At 38.1% G+C, this 26,702-nt stretch overlaps 1 protein-coding gene across 2 annotated transcripts in view; it reads right to left on the bottom strand.

Moving 5' to 3' along the window:
• Window positions 1-488: 488 nt before the first annotated feature.
• Window positions 489-26,702, bottom strand: part of FBXO7 (F-box protein 7) — a 26,576-nt gene continuing 362 nt past the window's right edge. Inside the window, exons 2-9 of one of the 2 annotated variants that reach the window (XM_008055445.2) lie at window positions 23,218-23,512; window positions 17,279-17,506; window positions 15,116-15,257; window positions 12,856-12,939; window positions 9,500-9,595; window positions 6,629-6,805; window positions 4,642-4,679; window positions 489-1,185 (exon numbers count right to left, since the gene is read on the bottom strand). In XM_008055445.2, coding sequence (XP_008053636.1) covers window positions 796-1,185; window positions 4,642-4,679; window positions 6,629-6,805; window positions 9,500-9,595; window positions 12,856-12,939; window positions 15,116-15,257; window positions 17,279-17,506; window positions 23,218-23,512 — 1,450 coding nt within the window. In that variant the 3' untranslated portion in view covers window positions 489-795. Of the gene's footprint in view, window positions 1,186-4,641; window positions 4,680-6,628; window positions 6,806-9,499; window positions 9,596-12,855; window positions 12,940-15,115; window positions 15,258-17,278; window positions 17,507-23,213; window positions 23,513-26,702 lie in introns of both variants that reach the window. The other variant, XM_021711079.1, reaches the window with a different exon arrangement.

The raw sequence follows: 26,702 nt of genomic DNA, 5'->3' as shown, positions 1-26,702 counted from the left end.
CTATCTTTGAAGAACAAGTACCTGACCAGCACTCAAAAGCAGTAAAACTCTGTTAAAAGATATAATCTGCACAAAGTAGGCACTAAGTGTTCAAAACACAAAGAAAATAAAACCATGACAATCTCACCCTAGGAGCCACAAACAGGAGTCCCTAGAACCACACGGCCTTCAAACAGAGCTGCTTCACAGCCCAGGAAGGTCCCCACAGAACTTGAGAGAGAGCTGCAGAGGGAGGAAGGAGGTGGACTGACCTGCTAGGCATCCAAACTACCCACCCCAAGTCCAGTGCAAGCAAACTCTGCCTTCATTCATTTCACAAATCAAGTTTTCCATAGAGATAGAATACACTAAAGAAAACCAGAAGCCCCTACCATAACTAGTATCTACTGGCACTCAGTAGGTTCCTGATCATTCTGAAATGTCCAAGTAACATTATGGATCTGTTCTGAATATTACATATCTTTCTATAATAAAAGCCAAGACTCCTGTGCAATTTACACTTCTTTTTAATCTGGTGCAGAACATCATCAGGAAACAGCCTTTATTCTACAGAGGAAACCAGAGCAGGGAAAGCAGTGGCCACTATTCCCAAGGCAGCCTTGTCACAGAGTAACCTTCAGGCCCTACCACCCCTGGAGCTGTAAATATGTCTATTGAAAAATACCTGGGAGTGCATTTCTCACCACCACAATCAGAAAATAACACTAGAGATCAGCACCCCAAGGAGATGATGTCTGTAGTTTTAAAAACAAAACCAAAAGCAAATGGAGCTCCAGAAGTGAGATCTCAAGGCAATCACATGAAAGGCAGCCGGCTGTCAGTTGGCCGACCCCTGCTGGGTCTGAAGGGAAATCTGTCATTGGGGCCACCTCGCCCTGGCAAGATGGGGTTAGGTCCTGGAAATGGGCCAATTGGATCAAAACGTGGTCTCAGTGGAGGGAACCGGCTGGGGGTCTCCCCAGGCCCAGGAATGAGTGAATTGATTGGGTCCCCAACATAGGGCAGTGATGGTCTTTCATCATATTCACCCCCAATAATTCCTGGAGGAAGGAGGGAGCTGGGAGGAAAGGGCCTGGGGCTCAAGGGGTTGGGGTAAAATGGAATGGGGTGGGGTGACGACGGCAGGAACATTACATGCCGGCCTCTCTGGGCTTCTTTTCTTTGCTTGTGCCGCTTCCTGTACAGCTGTAGAAAAAAAACACACACATACACACACACGGTGAGTGATCTGGATATTTCCTGACATCTAATTTGCTTTCACTGTATAGATCTGCAGGCATACCTCAGAGACACTGTGGGTTTGGTCCCAGACCACTGCAATAAAGTTACAAAAATTTTGTGGTTTCCCAGTGCACATAAACATAAAAGTTGTTTTCACTATACTGTAGTCTCTTAAGTGTGCAATAGCATTAAGTCTAAAAAAACCAATTTACATATTTTATTATAAAATACCTTATTGCTAAAAAATCCTAACTACCATCTAAGGCTTCAGTGAGTTGTAATCTTTTTGCTGGTGGAGGGCTTTGTCTGGATGTTGATGGCTGCTGACTGATCAGGGTGGTGGCTGCTGAAAGTTTGCTGAAAGTTTGGGTGGCTGTGGTAATTTCTTAAAATAAGACAACGATGAAGTTTGCTGCATCAACTGACTCTTCAAGAAAGATTTTTTTGTAACATGCGATGCTGTTTGACAGCATTTTACCCACAGAACTTTTCAATTATAATAATTGGAATCAATCCTTTAAAACCCTACCACTAGCCGGGCTCAGTGGCTCAGCCTGTAATCCTGCGCCTTTGGGAGGTTGGGGTGAGTGGATTGCCTGAGCCCGCGGGTTCGAGACCCACCTGGGCAGCGAGACCTCATCTCTGCAATGAATCAAAAAAATCAGCCGGGTGTGGTGGCGCATGTCTGTAATTCCAGCTCCTCGGAAGGCTGAGGCGGAAGGATCGCTGGAGCCCAGCAGATCGAGGCTGCGGTGGCCGGGAGCGGCCACTGCACTCCAGGCTGGGCAACCGAGTGAGATTCTAATTCAAAAAAAAAAAACAAAAAAACCCTACCACTGATTCATCAACTAAATTTACATAATAGTCCAAATTCTCTGTTGTCAGTTCAACTGTGTTCGCAGCATCTTCACCAGGAAGATTCCATCTCAAGAAACCAACTTTGCTCCTCTAAATGAAGCAACTTCTCAATTTCATAAGTTTATCATGAGATTGCAATAATTCAGCTCCATCTTTAGGCTCTACTTCTAATCCTAGTCCTCTTGCTATTTCCATCACATATGTACTTCCTCCACTGAAGTTTTAGGCCCTCAAAGTCATTCATGGGGGCTGGAATCACCTTTTTCCAAACTCCTGTTAATGTGGATATTTTCACCTCCTACCATGAAGCCCAAATATTCTTTTTTTTTTTTTTTTTTTGAGTTGGAGTCTGTCACCCAGGCTAAAGTACAGCCTCAGCCTGCTGGCCTCAGGCAATCCTTCCACTTCAGCCTTCCAAGCAGCTGGAACCACAGGTACATGCCACCATGACCAGCTAATTTTTTTATTTATTGTTGAAATGGGGTCTCACCAAGTTGCCCATGCTGGTCTCAACCCCTAGTCTCAGGCAATCCTCTCACCTCCATCTCCCTAAGTGCTGGGATAACAGGTGTGAGCCACTGTGCCTGCTTGTTGTTTTATTTATGGAGCACAGGCAGAGTAGACTTAGCATAATTCTTAAGTACTCCAGGATTTTCAAAATAGTCACTAAGCATTAAAAGTCACCAACTGTATTAGCCCCTAACAAGAGGGTCAGTCTGTCCTTTGAAGCTGTGAAGCCAGGCCTTGACTTCTCTCTAGCTACGAAAGTCCTAGATGGCATCTCCTTCCAATAGAAGGCTGTTTGACCTACACTGAAAATCTGTGGCTTAGTGAAGCCACCTTCATCAATGATCTTAGCTAGGTCTTCGGGATAACTTACTGCAGCTTCTCCATCAGCACTTGCTGCTTCACCTTGCATGTTTATGTTATGGAGACAGCTTCTTTCCTTAAACCTCACACACCAACCTCTACTAGTTTCCAACTTTTCTTCTGCAGTTTCCTCACCTCTCTCAGTCTTCACAGAATTGAAGAGAATAAAGGGCCTTGCTCTGGATTAGGCTTTGGCTTAATGGAATGTTGTGGCTGGTTTGATCTTCTATCCAGATCACTCAAACTTTCTCCTTATCAGCAATAAGTCTTGTTTTCTTATCATTCACATGTTCACTGGAGTAGCACTTTTAATTTCCTTCAAGAACTCTTCCTTTACATTTAAAGCTTGGCTAACTTTTTGGTCCAAGAGGCCTAGCTTTTGAGATGCCTTCCTCACTAAGCTTAATCATTTCTAGATTTTGATTTAAAGTGAGAAGTGTGTGAATCTTCCTTTCATGGAAACACTCAGAGGCCACTTTAAGGTTATTAACTGGCCTGATTTCAATATTTTTTTTTCTCAGGGAACAGAGAGGCCTGATGAGAAAGACAGAGACGGGAGAAAGGCCAGTCAGAACACAGACACTTATCGATCAAGTTTGGCATCTTACTTACGTGGGCACAGTCTGTGGTGCCCTAAAACAATGATGTAATAATGAAAAAGTTTTAAATATCGTGACAATGACCAAAATGCAACACAAAGACATGAAGTAAACACATGCTGTTGGAAAGTGGCACCAATAAAACTTGCTCAATGCAGGGTTGCCACAAACCTTCAATTCGTAAAAACTGCAATGTCTATGAAGTACAACAATGCAAAACACAATAAAACAAGGTATGCCCGTGTCTCTTCTTTTCCCACACTATCTAGGCAAAGAAAGCAATGCACAGGAGAGAACTTCTGCTGTTTCTAGCTGCATAAATAAGGCAGCAGCTCCAAATGTAATATCAAGTGAACTCTATTCTTTACCCACATTGCAACCAAGCAATTGTGCTAATCTGAAGTAACAATGAATTCAAAGGAGTGACATGTGCTTTCAAGACTGCAATCTAGAATTTCCATGCTGATAACAAGTTAGACTACTTTGAAAATGAAAAATTTAAATATTTGTTGAAAAAGTCATGCCACAAAATATGAAGGTAGTGGTGAAGGGGACAGGACTTGAAATTGTTTTTTCACCTAAATTATGTATCTAATGGATTTCAATTTAAAATAGATACTTATTTTAGAGGATAGGCTATATTCCTAAGAATATTATTGTGCATTTTTCACATATTTCAAGACTTTCACTGAATTTTATTCTTCTCCGTTCCTTCATTCCAAGGAGTTTTTCTCAGTCCTATCAATGTCTTTTATGGTAGTCAACTGCAAACAAAACGACACAATTTGTTCTTTTCATAATGTACGATTCTTACTCAGTTGAACAGCTGAAGACTACTCTAGCATCTGTTCTGCAACAAGATTGTTTTATATTATGTAAAGATGAAAAATAATTAGTTTATTTTCTGTGTAATTAGAAGAAAATAAGGACTAAGTCTGAAGTAAAAGCTGAAAATATTCTCACTTGCTGAAATTTAGCAAATTAAATAAAAACAGATTTTATTACAGCATAAAAGTAAAGATATATCCTTAATATATTAATTCACCAGTTATTTTTGTTATGAATAGTAGCCATGATATTTAAAAATACCTACTTCTTTCCAGTCTGTGTCTCGAACTCTAATAGTATTATCTACAAAGGAAAAACAAAAATGATTCAAAAACTCTTCATTCATCCAGCATTAAATGATGGGTTTTTGTCCTAAGAAAAAAAAGTGAAACTTACTCATTAAGCATAAGAAAAAAAATCACAAATTATTTGTAAAATACACACTGTTATCATTTGTACTTTCCTGAATCTAATTCAAACCCCTTCTTGATGGTTAAGGGTAATCATCACTGCTCTGTGCTATGTAGTAATTCAATGCAGTGGTCCGTCAGAGACTGTGGAGAGTTATGTGGTTGCTGGTCCCATGCCCCATCTTCTCCCCTAATCTCATCTAGGTGTGTCAGCTGCTTCTAATTCCCGTCTCATGTTACAACCTCTGGGTTAACAACCTCTGAGTTTCTATATCACAGCCCACCTTCATTACTGGAGGTCAAGCTGACTCAGGCTTTCTTCTTATTTGGGTTAGATTATTTCATCCCAACCATGTTTTGAATGATGCAACTATCAAGGGTATGACCATGACTACGTATTTTTTAATGTACTTATTTATTTGAAATATGTGAAACGAGGAAAGAGGAATCTGTTCAACTGTAAGTCTAAGGAAGAGTTTGCATAAAAGATGATGATGTCTCCTCATACTACATTAGAGCGAAATAAGATTTATAAAAGCTCTAGCTCCATAATTATATCTACAGGAAAATTCATTATAAAATCTGAACAGCTTATAAATGAACTTGTGGACCACAATCTGGAAATTAGGTACAGACTGATTGGATTTTAAACTAGAACTTTAATATATTAGGTGAAAGGGTGTTTGCTCCTTTTATGAGTATTTTTATCATAGCCTGCTCTTTCTTTGTCAGTTCTTCCACATGTTAGTCACTTTGTCTTTTTTGTTTGACTATTTTGTTGTTGTTGTTAATTCCTATTTGAGATGACGCTTACTTGCTGCCAATTATGACAAAATTGCATTTTAAACTTTGGATTCAAGAGCATAAATAAAGTGAAAGGGAGGACCTTAGGAATCAAAGAGGAGGAAAAGAACAAACCAGGTCATTTACACTTCTTACATTTTGAAGTTTTAAGAGAAAAAAAAACTAATTTCTTAACAATCCAAATGACCTACGTTACTCTTAAAGAAAAAAAAAGGGAGGAATCCACTCACCAGATTTTTACAGTTGCTGAGATAGTACGTTAACACCATATATGGCATTATCATTCAAACCTGTTTTGATGTGAACCACATACAACGTTTACATTGCAACACAGTATTCACATAACTGAAATAGAAGTTTGTTCTTACTTTATTAATAAGAATACTATTTATAAAATAAATACTGATTTTTCCATTGTGGTTCTTTTGTTTTGTTTTGTTTTTTGTAATGTAACCCATTTCATGACCTACCTCACTGCCAAACAATAATTTGAAAACTCTTATATGCAGCAAAACAGTGGTGGCAGAAAAGAAGTTCCACAATCAGGCTTTGGCCTCGTAGCAGGAAATTCTGATGCACAAGTTCTACTGTCATCACTGCCAAAATGGTCACCTGGTCACCATAATGTGACTATACAGAAATAAAGCTGCCCAGCAACATGGCACAGGTGAGCAAGACTCAACCAACACACTGGTCTCAATCATGGAATTCGTGTAGAAATGCCAGCTCATTTCTAAGTCAAATACTGAGGATGGCCCTTACGGAGAGAATAAACCTGTCTTACTTCTATTTCCTATCCCAAAATAATCTTCTCAATCTAATGAGCAATTAGTGTTGTGGAGAAAACAAAAATGAATGGGGAGAGTTTTCAGGACACAGGCAAAGGTCTATGAAGCTTAGAATCTCTGTAAGCCTACTCATTATGATCATCTGCAACTCAAAAAACAAAAAAGACTATAACTAAACACCTTTTGGTAAGGTAAGTAATTAAGACCATGGAGAAACCCTTTCTTGTTAACATGTCATTATGGAAATTACCTCGAAAATCACGCAAATATAAACACCTCCACAGAAGTGGGTCATTTGAAGCAATTAATAGGTCACGACAAACTGCAGATAAAGCCAGGACCGAACGAACATCCAAAAGTCGGAAGATCCGTAGCTTCAGCTCCAATGGGAGGACAATCAACCCAAATACATCTGGTAGGTTCAGTGCTAAAAAGGAAAAAAGAGAAGTAACAGCTATTACTGAGTAAAGAGCATCTGGCTATTTCCCATAGTCAATAAGTTGCAACTTCGTTCCTTTCTAAGAAGGTGAAAAATTAGATGGTAATCTTAATTATGCAAGAGTACATCATCTACAACAAATTTTTAACCCGAGGTTGACTATAATTACTACTAAAACTCACAGACGCCTAGGCCCTTATTCCCTTTATGTTTATTAGAAAAACAAGTGCATTTTAATACAGGTCAAATACTACAACAATTGCTCAATACCAGCCAACAACCTCTTTTGTCTCAAGACAACAACAATTTCTCTATTCAACTATAGAAGGTAAATACTCCATTGACTTTTATAACTGGCTTCCTGTCAGTTATTAATGTGTGCTTTGAATGACTTATTTAAATTCTAACTCAATTTCCTCATCTATAAAATGGGTTAGTATTACATACCACCTACTTTAAGAGTAAACGTGTTACTACGTATAAAGCGCTTAGGACAATGTTTGGCACATTCATGCATATGCACTCAAGTGTTAGCAATTACTATCATTTGATGTCTAGCAGGCTATAGGAAGATAAATACATTCAGAAACAAAGCCAAGAAAGGAAAAGACACAAAAACAGTATGTTTCAAAGTCAAGTGAAAATTATTTTTTGATTAATAGTTTCTTCCAAAATTTGTGATACTATTCTCCACTAGCAAAGATAATCAGTATCCAACAAAGACAGAGCGAAGGATTTTAAAATTCATATTATTCCCCTTCCCTCACTACCAACTAAAGATGACGACTATGGTAATAATAGTCATGACGTCAGCAACCTCAGTCCCCAAATTTATTTCTCTACATACAGATAGCAAATAAAAGCCACATATCTATTTGTGTAAGTCAGAAATTACTTACTAGCTAGAGAATTGTGATATATACTATATTATGGTTCTTACTCACTTCCTGTACTATAATTATATTTCCCACCCCACTACCATCAGGTTTGGCCATTTTTGACTTGATCTGTCCAATGAAATGTGAGTGGAAGTGGCATATACCATTTCTGAGCAAAAGCTGTGAACCAACTCATGTTTGGCCCACTGGCCCTCTTGTCCCCCACCACATGTTCATGTCCTGGATAAAGACCACTCCCTCAGCCAAAGCAATCCCACAAACAACATGTACATGAGTCAGAAATAAATGTTTGTTCTTTTAGAAATCACCACCCAGCAATCTCCCTACTAGGAATACAGCCAGAGGAACTCATTCTACCAAAAAGATACCTGCACATGCATGTTTACTGCAGCACTATTCATAGTAGCAAAAACATGGAACCAACCATGCTGCCCATCAAAACTGGACTGGATTAAAAAAAAAAGTGTACATATACATGATGGAATATTACGCAGCCATAAAGAAGGACAAACATATGGACTTCACAGTAACTTGGATGAATTTAGAGTCTATTACGATATCAGTGATCTACCACAGAAACAAAGAACTGAGTACCACATGTTCTCACTCATAAGCGGACCCTGAACATTTACCATAATACTATAAGAAAGGGATTGGCAGTAGCAGAATACTGCCAGGGTGGTGGTGGGAGGGCACATAACAACAAAAAGGGTACCTGATCTCAAACCAGGCGAAGTGAGGACCAAAGGGAGGTCCAAACTTTACCTGTACACTGTCCACTTATATATCTATTTTTTTCTTTTTTGAGTTGGAGTCTCACTCCGTTACCCAGACTGAAGTACAATGGCCGCTCCCGACCACCACAGCCTCCACCTGCTAGGCTCCGGCGATCCTTCCACCTCAGCCTTCCAAGTAGCTGGAACTACAGGCACGTGCTACCATGCCCAGCTAATTTTTTGATTTATTGTAGAGATGAGGTCTCGCCAAATTGCCCAGGCAAGTCTCAAACCTGCAAGCTCAGGCAATCCACTCACCTCAGCCTCCCAAAGCGCAGGATTACAGGCTGAGCCACCGAGCCCGGCCACTTGTATATCTAATCCTGAATTGTACCTCACATCTTTAAAATAAAATATAAAAAGAAATAAGAAACTTAAAAAGAAATAAAAGTTCACCCTAAGTTGCTGAGATTTTAAAATATTTTTTACAGCAACACAAATAAAAAACTAATACAAGGATCTTAAGCGAATTATAAATCTCACTGAAATACAATTTCATCATTTATAAAATGAGTATAATAAAATTTACTTCTAAGTTATTGGCAATAAATAAGAACAGATGTAAGACATCCAACAAAGTGCCTGGCATAGAGTCTTCAAAAAACGTTGATTTAAAAAAAACAAATACCTTAGATCCAATTTGCAGATTATATATCATTTATTTATATATTTACTGAACATCTATTATGGACCAGACCCAATGCTAGGCCACAAGAATACAAAAACTTGAGTAAGACACATTCCCTACCTTCGAGGTATTCACAACCTTAGGTGGAAAGAAACCATATCAACAATTATGATACACTGGGAAAAGACTACAATAAAAATATATATAAATGGTACAGAAATACAACAAGGAAGTAAGTTACATTTAAAGAACTCACATTTAAGCTTAGTCACTACAGGGAAAAAAGAGGGAGGTTAGACGTCACAGAGTGGCCAAGAATACTAAGTACACTTACTATTCTTTGCAGCCATTCAAACTGGAATAATTTAGCATCTCTCACCTTGTCGGGTAAAAGCCAGAAGAGGATACACCAGCTGGTCTTTGAAGAGGCGGGAGAGCTTCGGAAGATCTTTGTATATCTTAGCTACGTTTTCCCCTAGAATATTTAATGAAAAATCAAAACAAAAAATCAAGTGGAAAAACTGTCTCTTACTTCTGCAAAATCAAATCAAAGTAGTAAATATTCTCAAATAATTCACAAAGATAAATATGTCACTAGTATAAGAGGAAGTACAGTGCATGACTCTGAGAAACTGAATCTTGTATGTAAAGCTAAAAATTCCACGATATCAAGTTAGCAGAGCTATAGTCAACCTATACAGCTCATAGGCTGCAACTATGGGAAAAACTTGTGTGAGATTCATACATATGACACAGATTTACTGAATATCTTCCAATCTGTTCTGAGCACTGGGGACACAGTGGGGAGCTACTTTTGTAGAGCTTAGATTCTAGTAATATAAAAGCATTCATCACACGATGACCATGTTTCAGCAACTGCATCAAGTATTTTTCAAGCCTGTATAATCATTTCTAACCTAAGTAAAAGACATGTACTATTATCCCCATTTTAAAACAGACAATGGCAGTAGTGGGAAACTGCCAGGGGAGGCGGGGTGGGATTGGCATTTGAGGGAAACTGCCAAGGGCGGGGGGGGGCATACCTCATCAACAAGGATACCTGCATAATGAGCATTTGTATACCTAACCCTAAATCCTAAACTGTATCCCAAATCTTTAAAATAAAAAAAATTAAAAATAAATAAAAATAAAAACAGGTCAAGGTATAGAGGGCCTGTCCAAGGCCTCATAATAAGTGGCAGAGCAGGGTACAAACCTAAGTCTGTCTGGCTCCAAAGTGTTCACTTTTAGCCACAACACTGCCACTCAAAGTGCAGTCAATAGAACACCAGAACTGACATTACCTGAGAACCGTTCAGAACAACTGAATCTCAGACCTCCAGACCTACTAAACCAGAACCTGTATTTTCATAAAATCCCTAGATGATTCATATGTACATTAATGTACAGAGGCACTGCCAAGTTGCACCTAAGGTTCCCACTTCAGTTTTGCTATTTACCAAAGGTATGACCTTAGACAAATTGCCTACCCCTCTGATCTTCACCTGCTTGCTCACTTGTTTAAAGCAGACACCACTACGATACCAGAGAAGAGCTGTCAAAATATCAAGCTCCAAGCACAGTGACTAGTATATTGGTAGGCAGCTTATGCTTGCTCCCTCCCCTTTCCATATATATGAATTTCACTACTTATAACAAATAAAACACTCATTATAATTTGATTATTGGAACAAAAAAAGATATGCAGCTAAACTCTAAATCTTTGTTGTAATATTGAGTTGGAATCTGATGTCAAGATATTTTTAAAAATCAATTTGCCTCAAGGGTTTTTTTCAAGCATGAAGACCAATTTTCTTTAAATAAGTGTTTTCCTCCAGCAACCTGTTATATAAGTATTCAATTAGAAACTTAAGAATAAAAAGATAAATAACAGTGCCTAGTTAGTTACTAGGTACTATATCATAATTATTTTTAAAAATTCGTTAAAATGACTTGCCAAATGAGCAGCATATTCCTAAGACTTTAAAATACTTAATTACAACAGTCATAAACTTGTAATATATAAGACTTAACTTTCTTCTTCCCTTTCATTTCCTTTCTATTTAACAGAAACCAGATAAAGAATAGGAATCTAAACTACATTTCTACAAAAGGTGTTTTGTGTTTTTGTTTCTGTTTTGTTTTGGTTTTTGTAAAGACAAGGTCTTGCTATGGGCCCAGGCTGATCTCAAACTCTTGGGCTCAAGTGATTCTCCTGGCTCAGCTTCTCAAAGTGCTAGGATTACAGGAGTGCACTACTGTACCTGGCCAAAAGTTGTTTTTAAAAGGCTAGGAGTCAGTCAAAGCTATTGCAATCCTAAATCCCACCATTTATTAGCTCTGTGAGCCTGAACTAGCTTAACCTCTTCTGGGCCTGTTTACTGATCTATAAAGGCAGAATTAAAACCTCTACTACTGTAGAGTATTTCCACTCCCCATAGCAAGAGCCTCTCTTATATGGTGCTAAGTACAGTGTTGTAGCCAAGGAATTTCAAGTTGTTCTCATCCTAATGGTAAAAGACCATCTTTACCAATTTATCAGTCTAGTTCATGCATTCTCTATAGGGGTAAAATTGTCCCCAAAGAGGCAAAAACTAGTCCTTGGAGGGCAAAAAAAAATCCTATCTATTACACTGGTTTGTGATTAAAGGGTCACAATATATAAATATATCTTATATTTGTGGTATTAAAATTTTTCTTAGGGAGAGTGAATTGGAAAAAAAAAAATCTGCAAAGGCCCCTGAAGGGAATGATAATTTTTAAAAGATTGAGAAATACTGGTCAAGTCTGACATTAAAAGTTGAGTTCAGCTAATGCCCAGATTCTGATTCTATGCCCAACCAGAGACCATTATAAATATGTATTCTGCTGTCTGCCTTTACTATTAGTTTTAGCTAGTATAAGTCAGTCTTTTAGGGCTGATCTGCCCTAGAAACAAACAAGAATAAGTCTCTAGGCCTTCAAAGCAACAATCTAGATCTAGCCAGCCTTCCTCAAAGGAATGCTGTAAATGCAACCTCCCCAGGATACCACAGCACTCCCATCAGGACCTCTAAGTTTACTATGAGGAAACGGGGAGCTAAGGCACAAGTCCAACACAAAACAAGCACTTAAAAGATGTCATTTCCTCTCTTCATCCCATTCCTTCTCCTTCGATCACCTAGAAATGCCTCTCACGATTTGGGTCTAATGAAAACAATAAAAATGAAAATCTGCCTTTTTTGCATCTATGAATAATTTAAAAGAATTTAAGCAAAACCATACCTAGAATGCAAAGTTTCAATCTGCATCAAATAACAATCAAATTTATATAGATTTAAACGAACACTTTGAGTGCAGTTTTTCCTTCAGTAATCTTCAATAAGGTCACAAAACACAAATTCTCTCCATATTGGTTACATACAATGCCAGAAAGGTCTCCAAAAATTAATACAGGAACTATGAAGTATCAACAGAATGTGATAAATTACAGGTGTTATTTCATAATAGCAGCATAAAGATAATTCAGCACTCTAAGACCCTAAGAAAAACAGGAAACAAACTGATCAAATTCTAATCAAAATCTTTGCGTTCTTTCTTTCAAAGCTTTGCATTCTTAAGTAGACAACATTGTCATGAATTTGCTTTAATCTTATTTAGAAATCTCCAATCTTTTGAATATTACCTTTCAGTTTTTTTAAAGCAAATCTCCCAAAGCTTTATCCCAAAAGTTAAATCATAGTTACATTACATTACCTGGTTCCTCTTTACAAATAAAAGATTCTGGCAGCAGCTGCAATTTTTTCACACTTCTAATCTCATTGTTGATTTTTAGTGTAGCTGTAAATAAGAGATGATAAACAATTTTGTCACTTCATCAGCTGCCTTCCCTTTTTAGTATGGGACTGCATTTCCTTGTCCCCAATATACACAACAAACTGCTCTTTGTCTATTTCTTTCTCTCACAGCAAGGTCAAAAGTGTAAACCCTGCATCACATGAAGCAAAATCACTCTACATCACCATCTTTAAAAACTACAGTAAGCATCCTTTATATAAAATCCATTAAGTATTACCAGCAGTAGCTTATTAGTAATTGAAAGATATGCAACAAGGTTAACAGGGGGTAACTAAACACAATAAAATCATTATTTCTAAAGAAGTCACTAACAATTCCATTTATTTTTTTATTTAACCCTTGGCAATGAGTCTTCCCTTGTTCATTAAAAGAATCCTGCTAGTTTTCACAGCACCATCTCTCTCTTGGCCCAAGAGACCACTATTCCTGACATCACCAGAGGGTTCAACTTTAATCATGTCTACAAAGGCACACTTCATCTCATTCCATGAAAGAGCCAGTGATGTGCTTATGCACACGTGCACCAAGCTGGATGCCTTGGATAAAGAAAAAAATGGAAGGACACACTGCTTCTTTTCAAAGAATCAAGCCTGGAATGGCTGGCTATCACCCAAGTCTGCAAGTAGCTGATTTACCAAAAATAGTAAAGAAACAAAACATCAGAAATTAAGAAATCTTCAAGACATTTAACAGCTACTCTTTTTATATTTAGTATCCTGAAACTAGTGAATAGAGGTTATTACACACGTCATTAGGTGCTTTTATGAGAACATAAGGCAAAAATTACCGCTTCACATTTACCACTTGGTAGCTTCAGCCCTGCAAATTATGATGTCATGTAGTACAATGAATAGATGAAGGCAGAAACTGTTGACACTCTGTAGACAAGAATGCCAAACTAAAAGCTACATTTGCTAACTGTGATGAATTGTTGAAGACATTGTGCGCACATGTCCTGACAAGTGTGGGGTACCACCAAAGCTGTTAGAGTTGAAATTTTTAGGTTTTTCAGTAACATTTCAAAGATTCTAGTGATTAAAAAAAAAAAAGCAGCAATGTCATAAGAGGGAACCTAGAGCTATCCTCCATTTTAAAGATTAAGACAGTATAAATCAGTTGCTTTCAAAATAAAATACAGCAGAAAAAAGATTTTCAAGCACAATCTTGCACAAGACCTGAACAAATCAAACAGATAAACATGTTGCTGCTCAAGGTATAAGCGGTAACAGGGATTATCCCCAACTTCCAACTCAGCAGAAACCAGAAACTGCAAAACATGTTAAAAATCTCTGACCTAAGGTATCAAAGCAACTGCCTTTGCTAAAAAAAAAAAATTTACACTGAATAAGCAAAAATGCAGTCACTCTAATCTTTCCAAACTCTCTTAACTAGCTAAAAGGATAAAACTTTAAAACAAACAAACAAAACACAATTAAAAAAAGAAAACTCCTAGTCACTTGAATGGATGTCCGGTGTGTGTGATTATGAAACCACTCTATAGACCACTAGGGGCTGGTATGGACCAAAGTGGCATCTGAGCTCAAATAAAATACAAAGATAAATAAATGTACTGCTTTCCCAGCAAAATTTCTTAATGTTAAAGAAGTGAAATAGAAAAAGAAACTCTTTATTCAGAGTGACTTGTTGGTTGCTGGTGGGGGGATGTTGCAAAAAACACACACTAAGGCCTCAGAACCCATAGCACTATTTCTGAAAACTGTGGGTCACAGAGATGCCAAACTATATAAATGGTGACCCCAGCTCTATGTCTCCATCGCTCAGTGCAAGGCCTTCGTTAAAAAAACAAAAACAAAGTCACCCACAAGCACAAAGAAAGAAAAAGTATTCTTTAAAGAGTGCATGTGTAATAGGCTCATTTTACTCTTATTATTACAACTCCCCTAGAGCAAAATATTACAAAGGCTAAGACATCAAAAGAAAATGGCTGCCCCAAGAGTAAAGGCAGCTGGCCTAAACATCGACATCATATGCTATATCTTTCAGACATATGTTAACAGTGATCTGGGAGTTAAATAAATAAAGCTGAGAAAGAATCACAACTATGTCAGGATAGCAATCACTACAATGGCTATAAAACACTGGGAAGAATCATGTGAGTATCCATAAACTGGCAACCATCACTATGCTGTCCAATCACCATTTATGACGACCAGGTTTCCCAAAGGCACACAGGTGAGAGAAGAAGAGCCGCCCTCACAGAGAGGGTGTGTGTACTGCAGCTTGTACACACCACGAGACTTCCACTTCTCTGGCATGGACACTGCTTTGGCTTCAGTCCCCTGGGGAATGAAATGAAACGAAAACAAATAATGAAGAAAGGTGTTACTCTCAAAAAGATTAAAAATCCAAAAGACCCCTAAAACTTGTTTAGAAATAAGCATTCCATATAGTCCCCTTAATAAAATGTATCATATCATTAATACTGGTATTAATGGAGGATAATATATTGCAACATTTTTAATCAAAATTTTTGCTCAAGAAAGTAAAATTATATCATAGAAATAGGGAGTGATTGCTCTCTACAACTACTCACTTCACCATCTAGAAAAGTCATATGGCTACTTAAGACTCCAGGTCAAATACCACCTTCTTTGTAAAGCCTTTTACAAAAAAAAAAAAAAAAAAAAATCCTGTTCATCATTCCCTCTTTCATCCCTTAGCATTCTCCTCTATTTCTACTGTTACATACTTCTGCTATGTTGTTTTATCTGTGTTATTTATACATTATAATTATCTTTTTATTTGTCTTACTTAGACTCCCTAAAACCAAGGAATTCCCCAATATTTTTATACCCTAGTTACTAGCTCAGAAGATGGCATGCTGCAGGTGTATAATGATCATGAAATTATATCTTTTTAACCTATAACATGGCCCACAGACCAGCAGCATCAGTATTGTGGAGGAGTATGCAGAAGTTCAAGCTCCATTCTAGATTTACTAAATCAGAATTTGTATTTGAATGGATCCTCAAGTATTCCTAAACATATTAAAGTTTGAGAAGCTCTACTCTAAATGTTCTCCTCTGTGAATTCCTGACATCCTAGATATGGAAATGTCTCTTCTAGAACTTAACTGATACAGTATAGTGGTTTATATACTTGTCTATCTTTGCCACTCCCAGACTATGGGCAAACTGAGCGCAGGGATCACATGTATAAACAAGCTGAGAACAGGGACAAAGCACGGCACCTGACATTGGTAAATGCTTATCAAATAGTGACTGAATGAATGAATGAAGATAAGCAACTACAGCATAATAGCAGTATCCCTCTTCCTAACTGAATCTTATTAAGTTACTGGCATTTTACAGAGCCATTACATAAAAAATAACATAACCTGTCAGCTGCCTGGTCATGCCCAAAGCATTCTCATTAACAGACTTTATCTACATATTATCACATATAATCTCTTGTCTTTATTAGTCACAGTTGCCATCACCTCTATTATACTAACTAAAAACTGACAAAAAGAAATGAAGGAAGAAAAAAAGGAAAGAGGGAAGGGAACATTTACTGAGTGCTTAGCACAGCCTATCATGACATTTTACATTCAATACTCAAACACATTTAACGCTTCACACTTGGAGACATCTCACAGATCACCTACCAGCAACCGGATGTTTTTACTAAGTAGTGAAAAACTAATCACTTCATATTAAATAGAAAAGCGCTGGAACCAATTATTTTATTATAATGATATTTGACTTATAATGGAAATTTGGACTTTGAGGAACTTATTTATGACAAATATATTAAAATTTTTTGGATTATATTTTTCTAACATGTGATAATGTGAAATAGTCATCGATATGCACTGCAGATTCATTCATTTATGTTGTGCAATAATAATGTTTGACATCTTCCACCTGGCGTTTTTCTATTCAAGCAGACAATGCAGTCTCGTTTTCTTCCTCACACATTAATCCTATGTAATTTATTGTCTAGTCTAATATTCAAAGAAGATGTGGAAGGACATAGTGATTCCTGAAAACCACTTCTCAAATGATCAATCATATCTCAGTATATATTCCATCTCTTTATTTGCTTCTTCGTGCAATTTGAATGGAAAACTTCAAGAAAACACACATATCCGAAAAATCTATGCTTGCATAAGTCTGTATAATCAAAAACAATCTCTTTATGTGCCCTGAAAGGGAACATTCAAGTGGTTTGCTAGATTTATGATGTCCCCTAGAACAACACAACACCCTAGTGGTATTTATTGATACTGATACATCCTTTTTCCCAATGGGAAGTTTTTATCCCAAAAATATGCCTGGTTTTTGCTTGCAGCACTTACCTGAGGTATGTAGCCTGACTCCAACATAAGAAGATGTATCGACACTATTAAAGCATCACTGGCATCAGAACAGTCAGCTGACTGATATAAGGTCTCCAGCGAATGTGGCACTTGCCCGTCCACTGATTCACTGCAGAGCATGGGTTCTGAGGGATAGAAACCTGTGACCTCTTCCATAATCACAACATCCTGAATTGACTCAGCTTCAACATTTTGACTAGGCTCTGCCTGAAAAGGATAACAAAAGACAATGAAGTCATTAAAAAAACTTATTTGTACACAGTACATTTTGTATCCTAAAGTGAACTGAGATTAGTGCTCAGCCAAAGCACATCCTTGGGTTCAGAAATGGGAGAAATTTTAAGCAAGACCTCATAAGTAAAAAAGCCTCCAACTTACACCTCCATCCTGAATTCCCTACCTCTATTAATTCTAACTGATATGCCAAAAATCTGGAAATCAACTTAAGACTCCTTCCTAACCCTCACTCCAAATCTGACCAGTCTTTAAAGTTCCACAGAAAGTAATTCCTAAATATCTCTAACATTTGCTCCTTCCTACTCCATTGGCACTTTACATTCATCCTTTATCTCCTGATCTCCAGCAATAGCCTCCCCTGCAAGCATGCCTGCCTCCACTTTGTCTTCTGTTCCTCTCATTGCTGTCAGTTTTTTGACAATTACGAATCTAGTTATATCCTATGTCCCAGCTTAAAATATACCAACATTTCCCCAACACTGAAAACAGCATTTCCCTTAACTGTCCCTTAATTTTCTTAGGAAAAAAAAGTTGGTCTACATAAAAAAAAGTGTGGAAAATGCTATGTGCCCAGTCAATTAACCTCACCCTCCGTAGTCACAAAATATACTTTTAGCATCATAAAAGCTCTAAAAAGTATAGTAATAATCATGTGTACATAACATTGAATCAAAAACACTATCCTCCTTCCTCAACACTCAGCATCCCTATAACACTTACAAACTCATTAAACAAGTTTTTCATAGAGGACACTTGGAGAAATGCAGGCCCACAAAACTAAGTCCAAATGCATCTCTGATTCATTATCAAGTTCACTTTCTGTCAGTCCTCTCTAACTCCCACCTCTTCAACAAAGGCAATACAGACCATCACACTGCCTTGCAAAGGCTGTGCTAATTGCACTTATCACGTTGTAATTTTCAGATTATCTGCATCCTTTCCTGACTGCAAGCTTATGAAAAACCAGACTACATGTCACCCACTTCTGTAACCCCATTACATACCTGACACATAGTAGGTATTCAATAAATGCTTGTTGAACAAATGCTAACGGACTCATAATTCTATCTTACAACTTTATCATTTTTTAAAAATTATTTTAACTTTTTATTCTATATATGTGGGGTACAATTCAGGGTTAGGCATACAAATGTTCATTATGCAGGTACCCTTGTTGATGAGATGTGACCCCCCAGCAGTTTCCCACTACTGCCAATTCCTTTCTTATAGTATTATGAAGTTGTTCAAGGTCTGCTGTGACACTCGATTGTTTCTGTGATCGATCACTCAGTATTATAGCCTCTAAGTCTGTCCATGTTTTTATTTGCAAGATGTTTTCTCATTTGTGCCTTACAACAATCCTATAAAATAGGAAAGGCAAACGATATTGCCTTTTTATAGATGCTATAATTTTAACTTAGAAAGATTAAATAATGCAGTCAAGGCTACCAGCTAATAAAAATCTGAAATGAACTCGGATCTCCAAAACTGAAGTTCAGGCTTTTAGATGTAATAAGCTGCTTCAATAAAACTAAATTACCTATATTAATTTTTCTCAGAAAGCTTGTTCTCTAGGCATGTGCTCAACTCTTAATGCAAAGCACATGTTTCTTCTTTTTAAGCTTATATTTCCATTAAAGAAGAAGCAGAGGAAATTAAAATTACAAAGTACATACAAAAAGTTGGAGGAATGTAAGGAGCTGGAGGTGATAGCTGTTCTTCCAAAATCTCTGAGGAACTAAGTAAGTCCTGATGGCTTATAGAAAAGATTCAAATTATCTTGTTAAAACCTGGAGGCCAATTTCACCTCCTGCATTTCTCTGAGTGTCCTCTATTAAAAACTTGTTTCAATTCATACTACCTAAAAAATCATTTCCATACTTTTTGAGCAAATTATATTAAAAACCACTTACATAAAGCTAAATTATGGAATACAGACTCCTTGTTCCTTCACCATTATGCCCAACTGTTGGCCATTTATCACTTATTGACAGTTGTGTGGGACTGAATATATATGAAAAAAATATAAAAGGGTAACCCTGGCCAGGCCCAGCAGCTCACACCTGTGATCCCAGCACTTTGGGAGGCCAATGCAGGAAAACTGCTTGAGCCCTGGAGTCCTAGACCAGCCTAGGCAACATAGTGAGACCTTGTCTCTACAAAAAATAAAAAATAAAATTAACCCAGTGTAGTGGCATGCCAGTCAAGGCTACGGTGAGCCATGATCATGCCACTGCATTCCAGCCTAGACAACAGAGTGAGACTCAGACCAAAAAAAAGAGGAAAAAAGGCTAACCCCAAGCTAATAAGCACATGAGGAGACATCAGAATCCCCTGATGTCTTGTGAAACCTTACTCCTATGCATGAAAATCACTGACATTCTCTGAGCTATTCTGATACAAATATTTATCATATTCTTCAGATGTGTGGAAATGAAAAAAAAAAAAAAGCTGAGTACTAAGCAGATCATTTTGCCATATGTCATTTACAAAAGACTAAAACAAGGGACTAAAATGCATTATAGCTAATATTAGGATCTGATACATGTTATCCCTGTTTCTTATTAATGACTGAACAGGTACTGGATGGATTCTCAAATACAATGAAATAAGAAAATTAATTTATACTTAATTACAAGAGCAAAATTTATCTTCTATGGTTTCAACTTTTACCCATCTATCTTTCATTTCTAATGCTCCATTAAACATTGAATTAGCACAGTGTACCGTTTCCAGTATTCAAAGCATTTTTATGAGATTTCAAGCTGTTTTATTACTAAGATTTTATTGTCACCCTACGCAAATCTTAGGATACAAAACAATATGCTTTTAGAACTAAAATAACTAACTTAAGACCACATTAATTTCTCAAGATTTTCTAAACGAAAACTAGTAAAGTACCACATAATATATGATGAAAAGTTTCATCTTACTGGACAATTTTAACAGTACACAAAAGTAAAGGGAAGGGGCTCTTCTACCTAACTTATCTCTGAACAAGTCCTTCAACAAGAAAGACTCAGAAATGTAACTTAAATTGTAGTATTCCCCTGGTTAACTATTTGAGGCAGAAACACACAGATTAAACAATAATTTCTAAAATAAATTAAAACCCACCTATCTGGACACAGATGACCTCTCACAATTTACTAATATATTAAAAAAGTATTTTTTGGCCGGGCGCAGTGGCTCATGCCTGTAATCTCAGTACTTTGAGGCCAAGGCAGCAGGAGGATCACTTGAGCCCAGGAGTTCAAAACCAGCCTAGGCTGGTTTTCATCTCTACAAAAAGTAAGAAAAATTAGCCAGGTATGGTGGCACACGCCTATAGTCCCAGCTACTTAGGAGGCTGAGGCAGGAGGATAGCCTAAGTCCAGGAGGTTGAGGCTGTGGTGAGCCATGAGCATGCCACTGCACTCCAGCCTGGGTGACAGAGTGAAATTCCACTCAAATAATAATAATTTATAAAATAAATTAAAATCCACATATCTGGACATAGTTGATTTCCACAATTTACCAAACTATTAAAAGGTATTTTTTGGCCAGGTGCAGTAGCTCACACCTGTCATTCCAGCACTTTGGGAGGCCAGGGCAGGAAGACTGAAGCCAGGAGTTCGAGACCAGCCTGGGCAACCTAGCAAAAACCCTGAATCTACAAAAACTAAGGAAATTTGCCAGGCATGATCAATGGCACACTTCTGTAGTCACAGGTACTTGGAAGGCTGAGGAAGGAGGATCACTTGAGCCCAGGAAGTTGAGGCTGCAGTGAGCTATGATTACACCACTGCGCTCTAGCCTGGGTGACAGAGTGAGACTTTGTCTCTAAAAAAAAGTATTTTTTAATATGTCTACACTTAATCCACAACAGGTACCATGAACACTTATACTCATAAATGTTTAAGGTCAACACAAAAAAAAAATTAAGTTGATGGAATAAGCATACACACACAGAACAATTAACAAGATGGCATACGTATTGGTATTTAAAATTCATAAAAGTGATCATTTGGGCCATTCAAGAAATTAAAAGATGGGATAAATAATGAGACATGCAGAAGAAAATAAAGAAATTAATACACAGAAAGTAAAGAAAACTACTGGGCTATGACCGGCAAGAGCCTTGGAAAGGCCAGGCTCAGTGGCTCAGCCTGTAATCCCAGGACTTTGGGAGGCTGAGGCAAATGGATTGCCTGAGCCCACAGGTTCAAGACCCGCCCAGACAACTTGGTGAGACCTCGTCTCTGCAATACATCAAAAATTAGCCAGGCATGGTAACGCACACCTGTAGTTCCAGCTTCTTGGAAGGCTGAGGCAGGAGGATGGTCGGAGCCCGGCAGGTGGAGGCTGCGGCGGCTGGGAGCATGCCACTGCACTCCAGCCTGGGAGCCAGAGTGAGACTCCAACTCAAAAAAAAAAAAAAAAAAGCCTTGGAAGATGGACAGAAGCATAGATAGGAGAGGGAGAAAAGGTAATGGGTTTCAGTGTGGATGAAGAAAGACAGGAAAGCAGTCACCAGACTATGCACATGAACATGCAGGCAGGTGAATGTGCTGGTTTGTGGAGGGAAGTGATAAGGAGTCTGGTCTGATTGTAGATGATGGTTTATAGGAGGGAAGAATAGAATCTAGTCCTGGAAAGGTTGGGTGGGCAACTTTTCAGAAAGCCTTGAATACTAGGTACCGAAGGACAGACATCACAAAAGGGCAGGATTGAACTAGAGGTATCTGTTCTTTTTCAGTTCAAAAAATACAAGTACAAGTTTATCTATGAGACAGAGTTACTGAAGAGCAAGAGAACAGCAGAATCAAAAAGCCATAAGAAGAAGATAAACCACAAAAGTAAATTGAGACATTGACACTAGAATCCTGAAATGGAAAAGAGAAATGGACAAGGTTTGGAAATGGATTGGATACAAGGAGTCGAAAGCCACAGGAAAACAGTCATGCCAGTGACAATCAGAGAAGGGTACCTGGTTTGGGAAGAGAATATCAGCACAAATATTTCCAAATGTATGTTGGACATATAGAGTCTGCAATGACAATTTAAAACTCCGGGTATAAATGTCCTGCAAATCATTTGGAAATAACCAGACTACATATATAGCCGTAAGGGGTGGAGAAGACCAGAGAAGCAAACCTTAGAGACCACAATATAAGTCAAGGGGTAATTTATCTGAAGGAGTATCTAAACAAAATGAATAGGTAAAAAACTTGGTACTTTAGAATGGCAGCCCAATATTGGTACAGGAGTCTAGCAGTTAAAAAAAATGTTCTAAGCCGGGCTTGGTGGCTCAGCCTGTAATCCCGCGTATTGGGAGACCGAGGTGAGTGGACTGCCTGAGCCTGCGGGTTCGAGACCCGCCTGGGCAACTTGGCAAGACCTCATCTCTACAATAAATCAAAAAATTAGGCAGGTGTGGTAGCACGCGCCTGTAGTTCCAGCTACTTGAAAGGCTGAGGCAGAAGGATCGCCGGAGCCCAGCAGGTCAAGGCTGCGGTGGCAGGGAGTGCCCACTGCACTCCAGTCTGGGTGGCAGAGTAAGACTCCAACTGAAAAAAAAAAAAAATGTTCTATAAGAATATAATCTGCAGGCTATTGGTGATAATTATCCTGACTGGTACAGAAGTGTTCAACATGACTTGCCACCTACTCTGTTTCATAACTTGGTCTTTAATACGCACCATATCGCCAGTATTCCAGACATCAGATTGGGCTGCCTGTCCTTGGAATGACCCACTCAGTTGTTCATCCCGTATGCTGGCCTGATTGGAGCTGGTAGCCAAAGAGGGTTGGTCATTACTCTGAAGTGAAGAATGCTCTGAATCTGTGGATGAAGGTAAGTTAGGTGCTGGAATGGCATCTTCAAGAATCAAACATATCAAGTCCCCAGAAACAATCCCATATGAAGCCAAGGTCTCTTCATCTCCAGTGAGGGCATCCTTGTTGTTCAATGTAATTGCAAATCGGGTATCAGAACTGCCAAGAAAGATGGATAAGGATAGTGAGAGCTACCTATTACCATTCCCTTCCAAAATACATTTGGAACATATACAAGGTACATAGTATGACCATAGAATTTAGTTAATAACCCCAGGAGGGCAAAGTTTGAGAAAATAATCAAAATTATTAGTTCTTATCACTGAATGCCTAGTTTATAGATTTCTAATGGCTAAAATTCTCACCGGATAGGATACAGTAATTCCTTATCATTAATCCATATTTTCAACAATTCTAAGATACACAAATTTTTATACTTTGATGACTTTAAAATTGCGATGCTTCCTAAAATCAATAGCATATCAGTTTAATTGACAGTATTTTTCCCTTAGTGTTACATAAAACAATGTGACAGCAGCAAAGATTCAATTAAATACCCTCTTTAAAACTTAAATTAAATCACAGCATTCTTTTCTGCTTAAAACTCTCCAATGGCTTCTATTTGAACTTGGAATCGATTTCTTAATGTAGCCTCCGAAGCCCAGCATTTGACACCTCTCCACTTCTACCTGCATCCTGTGTCACCCATGCTCTCACTCACTGTTCTCTACTCACATGCGTTTTCCATCCTTACCCAAAAGAGTAGATCAACTTCACTGCAGCCTTTGAGCCTCTCCATTTGCTCTTCCAGATCTCCAAATGACTGACTCCTCCCACCTCATTCAGGTCTCAGCACAAATGTCACCTCTTCAGAAATCCCTTCCACTCAAACTCCAGCTCTCTCTGTTCCACATTCTCATGTTTTATTGCTCTTGTAACACCACTATTTGAAAACACTGTATTTATTTGTCTACCTCACCCCTAACACTACAATTGAAGTTTCATAAGATCAGGAATCTTATCCATCTAATTCAGAACTGTATCTCCAGCAACTGGCAAATCAAGTATTTGTGAAATAAATGCAACCACCAAACATTAGTTGGGAAGATGAAGATGAGAGTGAAGTCAGACTGTCCTATATGCATTTCACAACAAATTAGATGAATGTATGTATATGTCTGAGTACAAATTCGTCTCTCCTACTGCTGATGACAAGCACAAGTTCACTCTTCCTATTGATAATCAGTTATTATGTCTTTTATTGGAACACAGCACAGACTCAAAACCAACTGCTAATCAAGCTCAGAGCTCAAACACGCCAGAAGCAATGAACTCCCATTCTTTCTGCATCACTGATTATTTGAACTTGGATGACTACCATCAGTTTTTCATCACAGAGTAGTGAGGAATAATTAGCAAAACATTTTACAAGCCATTTACACTCAGTAGTGCTAATTTCATTAATTTTGAGAAGTTAACAAAAGATTAAGTCCTTTGAAAATCATATTGTTTAGTTTTTCTCACAAGGCTGCATTTTGAAAAGTGCTCCAAACAATTCATTTGTTTTTATTTCACTCATAAATATATTTTTTTCTTACCAATTAAAACGTCTGGTAAAGAAATTACTGAAGTAGAAACAATTCCTGTTTATCATAAAACAAGTGGCCCTGCCTGCTTCTGTTTTCAAAATGCCTTGATAAATAAAATGTTGAAAATCTGCCAGCTGCCCACAAAACCACCACCCAACTTAAGCAGAAAAATGAAAAACACCTCAAAGGAACTATGAGTTTATGGATCATCTGTCACGGCAAATGTTGCTTTTTAAACAGTACAATGTACATTCAAATATCCACTTGTAGAAAAGATAAAGAAAAGGGTTATTTCTAAAGTAACGTAGTTTTCCAAGGTTTTAGTTTCCCAAATTGGGGAAGGGGATAGTATTCAACTTCACTGGGAAATGAAACTCTAGAAACCCCAGGTTTTTTAAACTAAGTTATGGCAATCCTAGATCCATTTGCTTAGAAAAGACATTTTAAAAATAACATATGAACACATTTTTAAAATGCTCATTTATTAGAAAATTAACATACTTTCAGAAAAATGAATTTACTTTCACAAGCTGAAGCTTAAACTCCTTCCAGCTAACCAGTCTCAACTATAAAAACATCTGAAAGTGAAACTAACTTGGGCTCTTGGGCAAACAGTTGTATTAAGTTTCACAGTCTTTCATTACTGTCCTGCCTAATTAAAAAATAATAAAATACATATACATATGAAAACACCTTAAAGAGAGAAGTTAATTTTGAAGATTTACGGTGAAGTAATGATGCCAGTATGTAAAACACTCGGGGTTAACACCAAGAAATAACAATAAGCATGTCACTTACTACTATAATGTTTAAAAGGCGTTATGTCAATATCTCGTTTTAGGTTTATGTTTTTTTTTTTTTTAATCTGGAAAAAAAACAGGCTCACTTTCAATTAACTAATGTTTTAACCTGAAAAATGAAAGTGTAAGAAGTTCCTAATATGACCTCATTTTCCCTAAAAATAAAGTGAAAGCAATTATAATAGGAGCCATTTAATAGGTCTGCTTTTGTTTTGACGAATTCACCTAAAAAGCCCCAGGGAACTTTCTTTTTTTTTTTTATTTCCATTTTTTCCTTAGCACACTCACACATTTCAAATTCACCAACTCGTATTTGAAGAGGATTACTCTGACACTGCCCATCTATTCCCGAATCATTATCCCCAGAAAATATCTTCTGGGGAACACAGCAGCCTCACGTGCAGTCCCATGAATTAGCAGAACTGGACCCGTTCTCAACTTCACTGCGCCTAAACTGCAAACTCTCCAGGGTCATCAGAAAGCCAACGTTTACCTCAGTTTTAGCAACAACGACAACAAAAAAGCAGCGTTTCGCCCAGGTAACTTAGATGATGTGAAACTTTCTAAAACTCTGCTGGAGGAGTCCCAGAGCAGCGGCACGAGGCACTCGGTGGCCTCGGAGGGAGGGCAGGTTTTTGACTTCTAGTACTTTCCACACACTTTTTCACTGAAATGCTCCAACAGCAGAAAAAAGCGAACTTAGAACCCGACGGTCCGGAAAGGTTTAACCCAAGCCACGTTCGTGATGACCAACTTGAACTGGGTCGAGTCGTACGACCGCTGCGCTCCCTCCTCGGTCGGGCTTCGTCCAACGCGAGCAAGGAAACGAGTACTCACCCGAGGGGGGCACGGAACCCGCGGGGCACTGGACCGTGGTGTTCGGCAGCGGGGCCCCCGCCGACCACCCGCGCGTCACAGTCGCAGGTGCCCCCGGCTCGGCGACGCCCGGGAGAGCCCAGC

This window comes from Carlito syrichta, unplaced genomic scaffold (assembly GCF_000164805.1).
Source record: "Carlito syrichta isolate Samal-C Ts95f unplaced genomic scaffold, Tarsius_syrichta-2.0.1 Scaffold301854, whole genome shotgun sequence".
In the NCBI taxonomy this organism is placed as follows: domain Eukaryota; kingdom Metazoa; phylum Chordata; class Mammalia; order Primates; family Tarsiidae; genus Carlito; species Carlito syrichta.
This window is presented reverse-complemented; position numbering and strand designations above follow the sequence as displayed.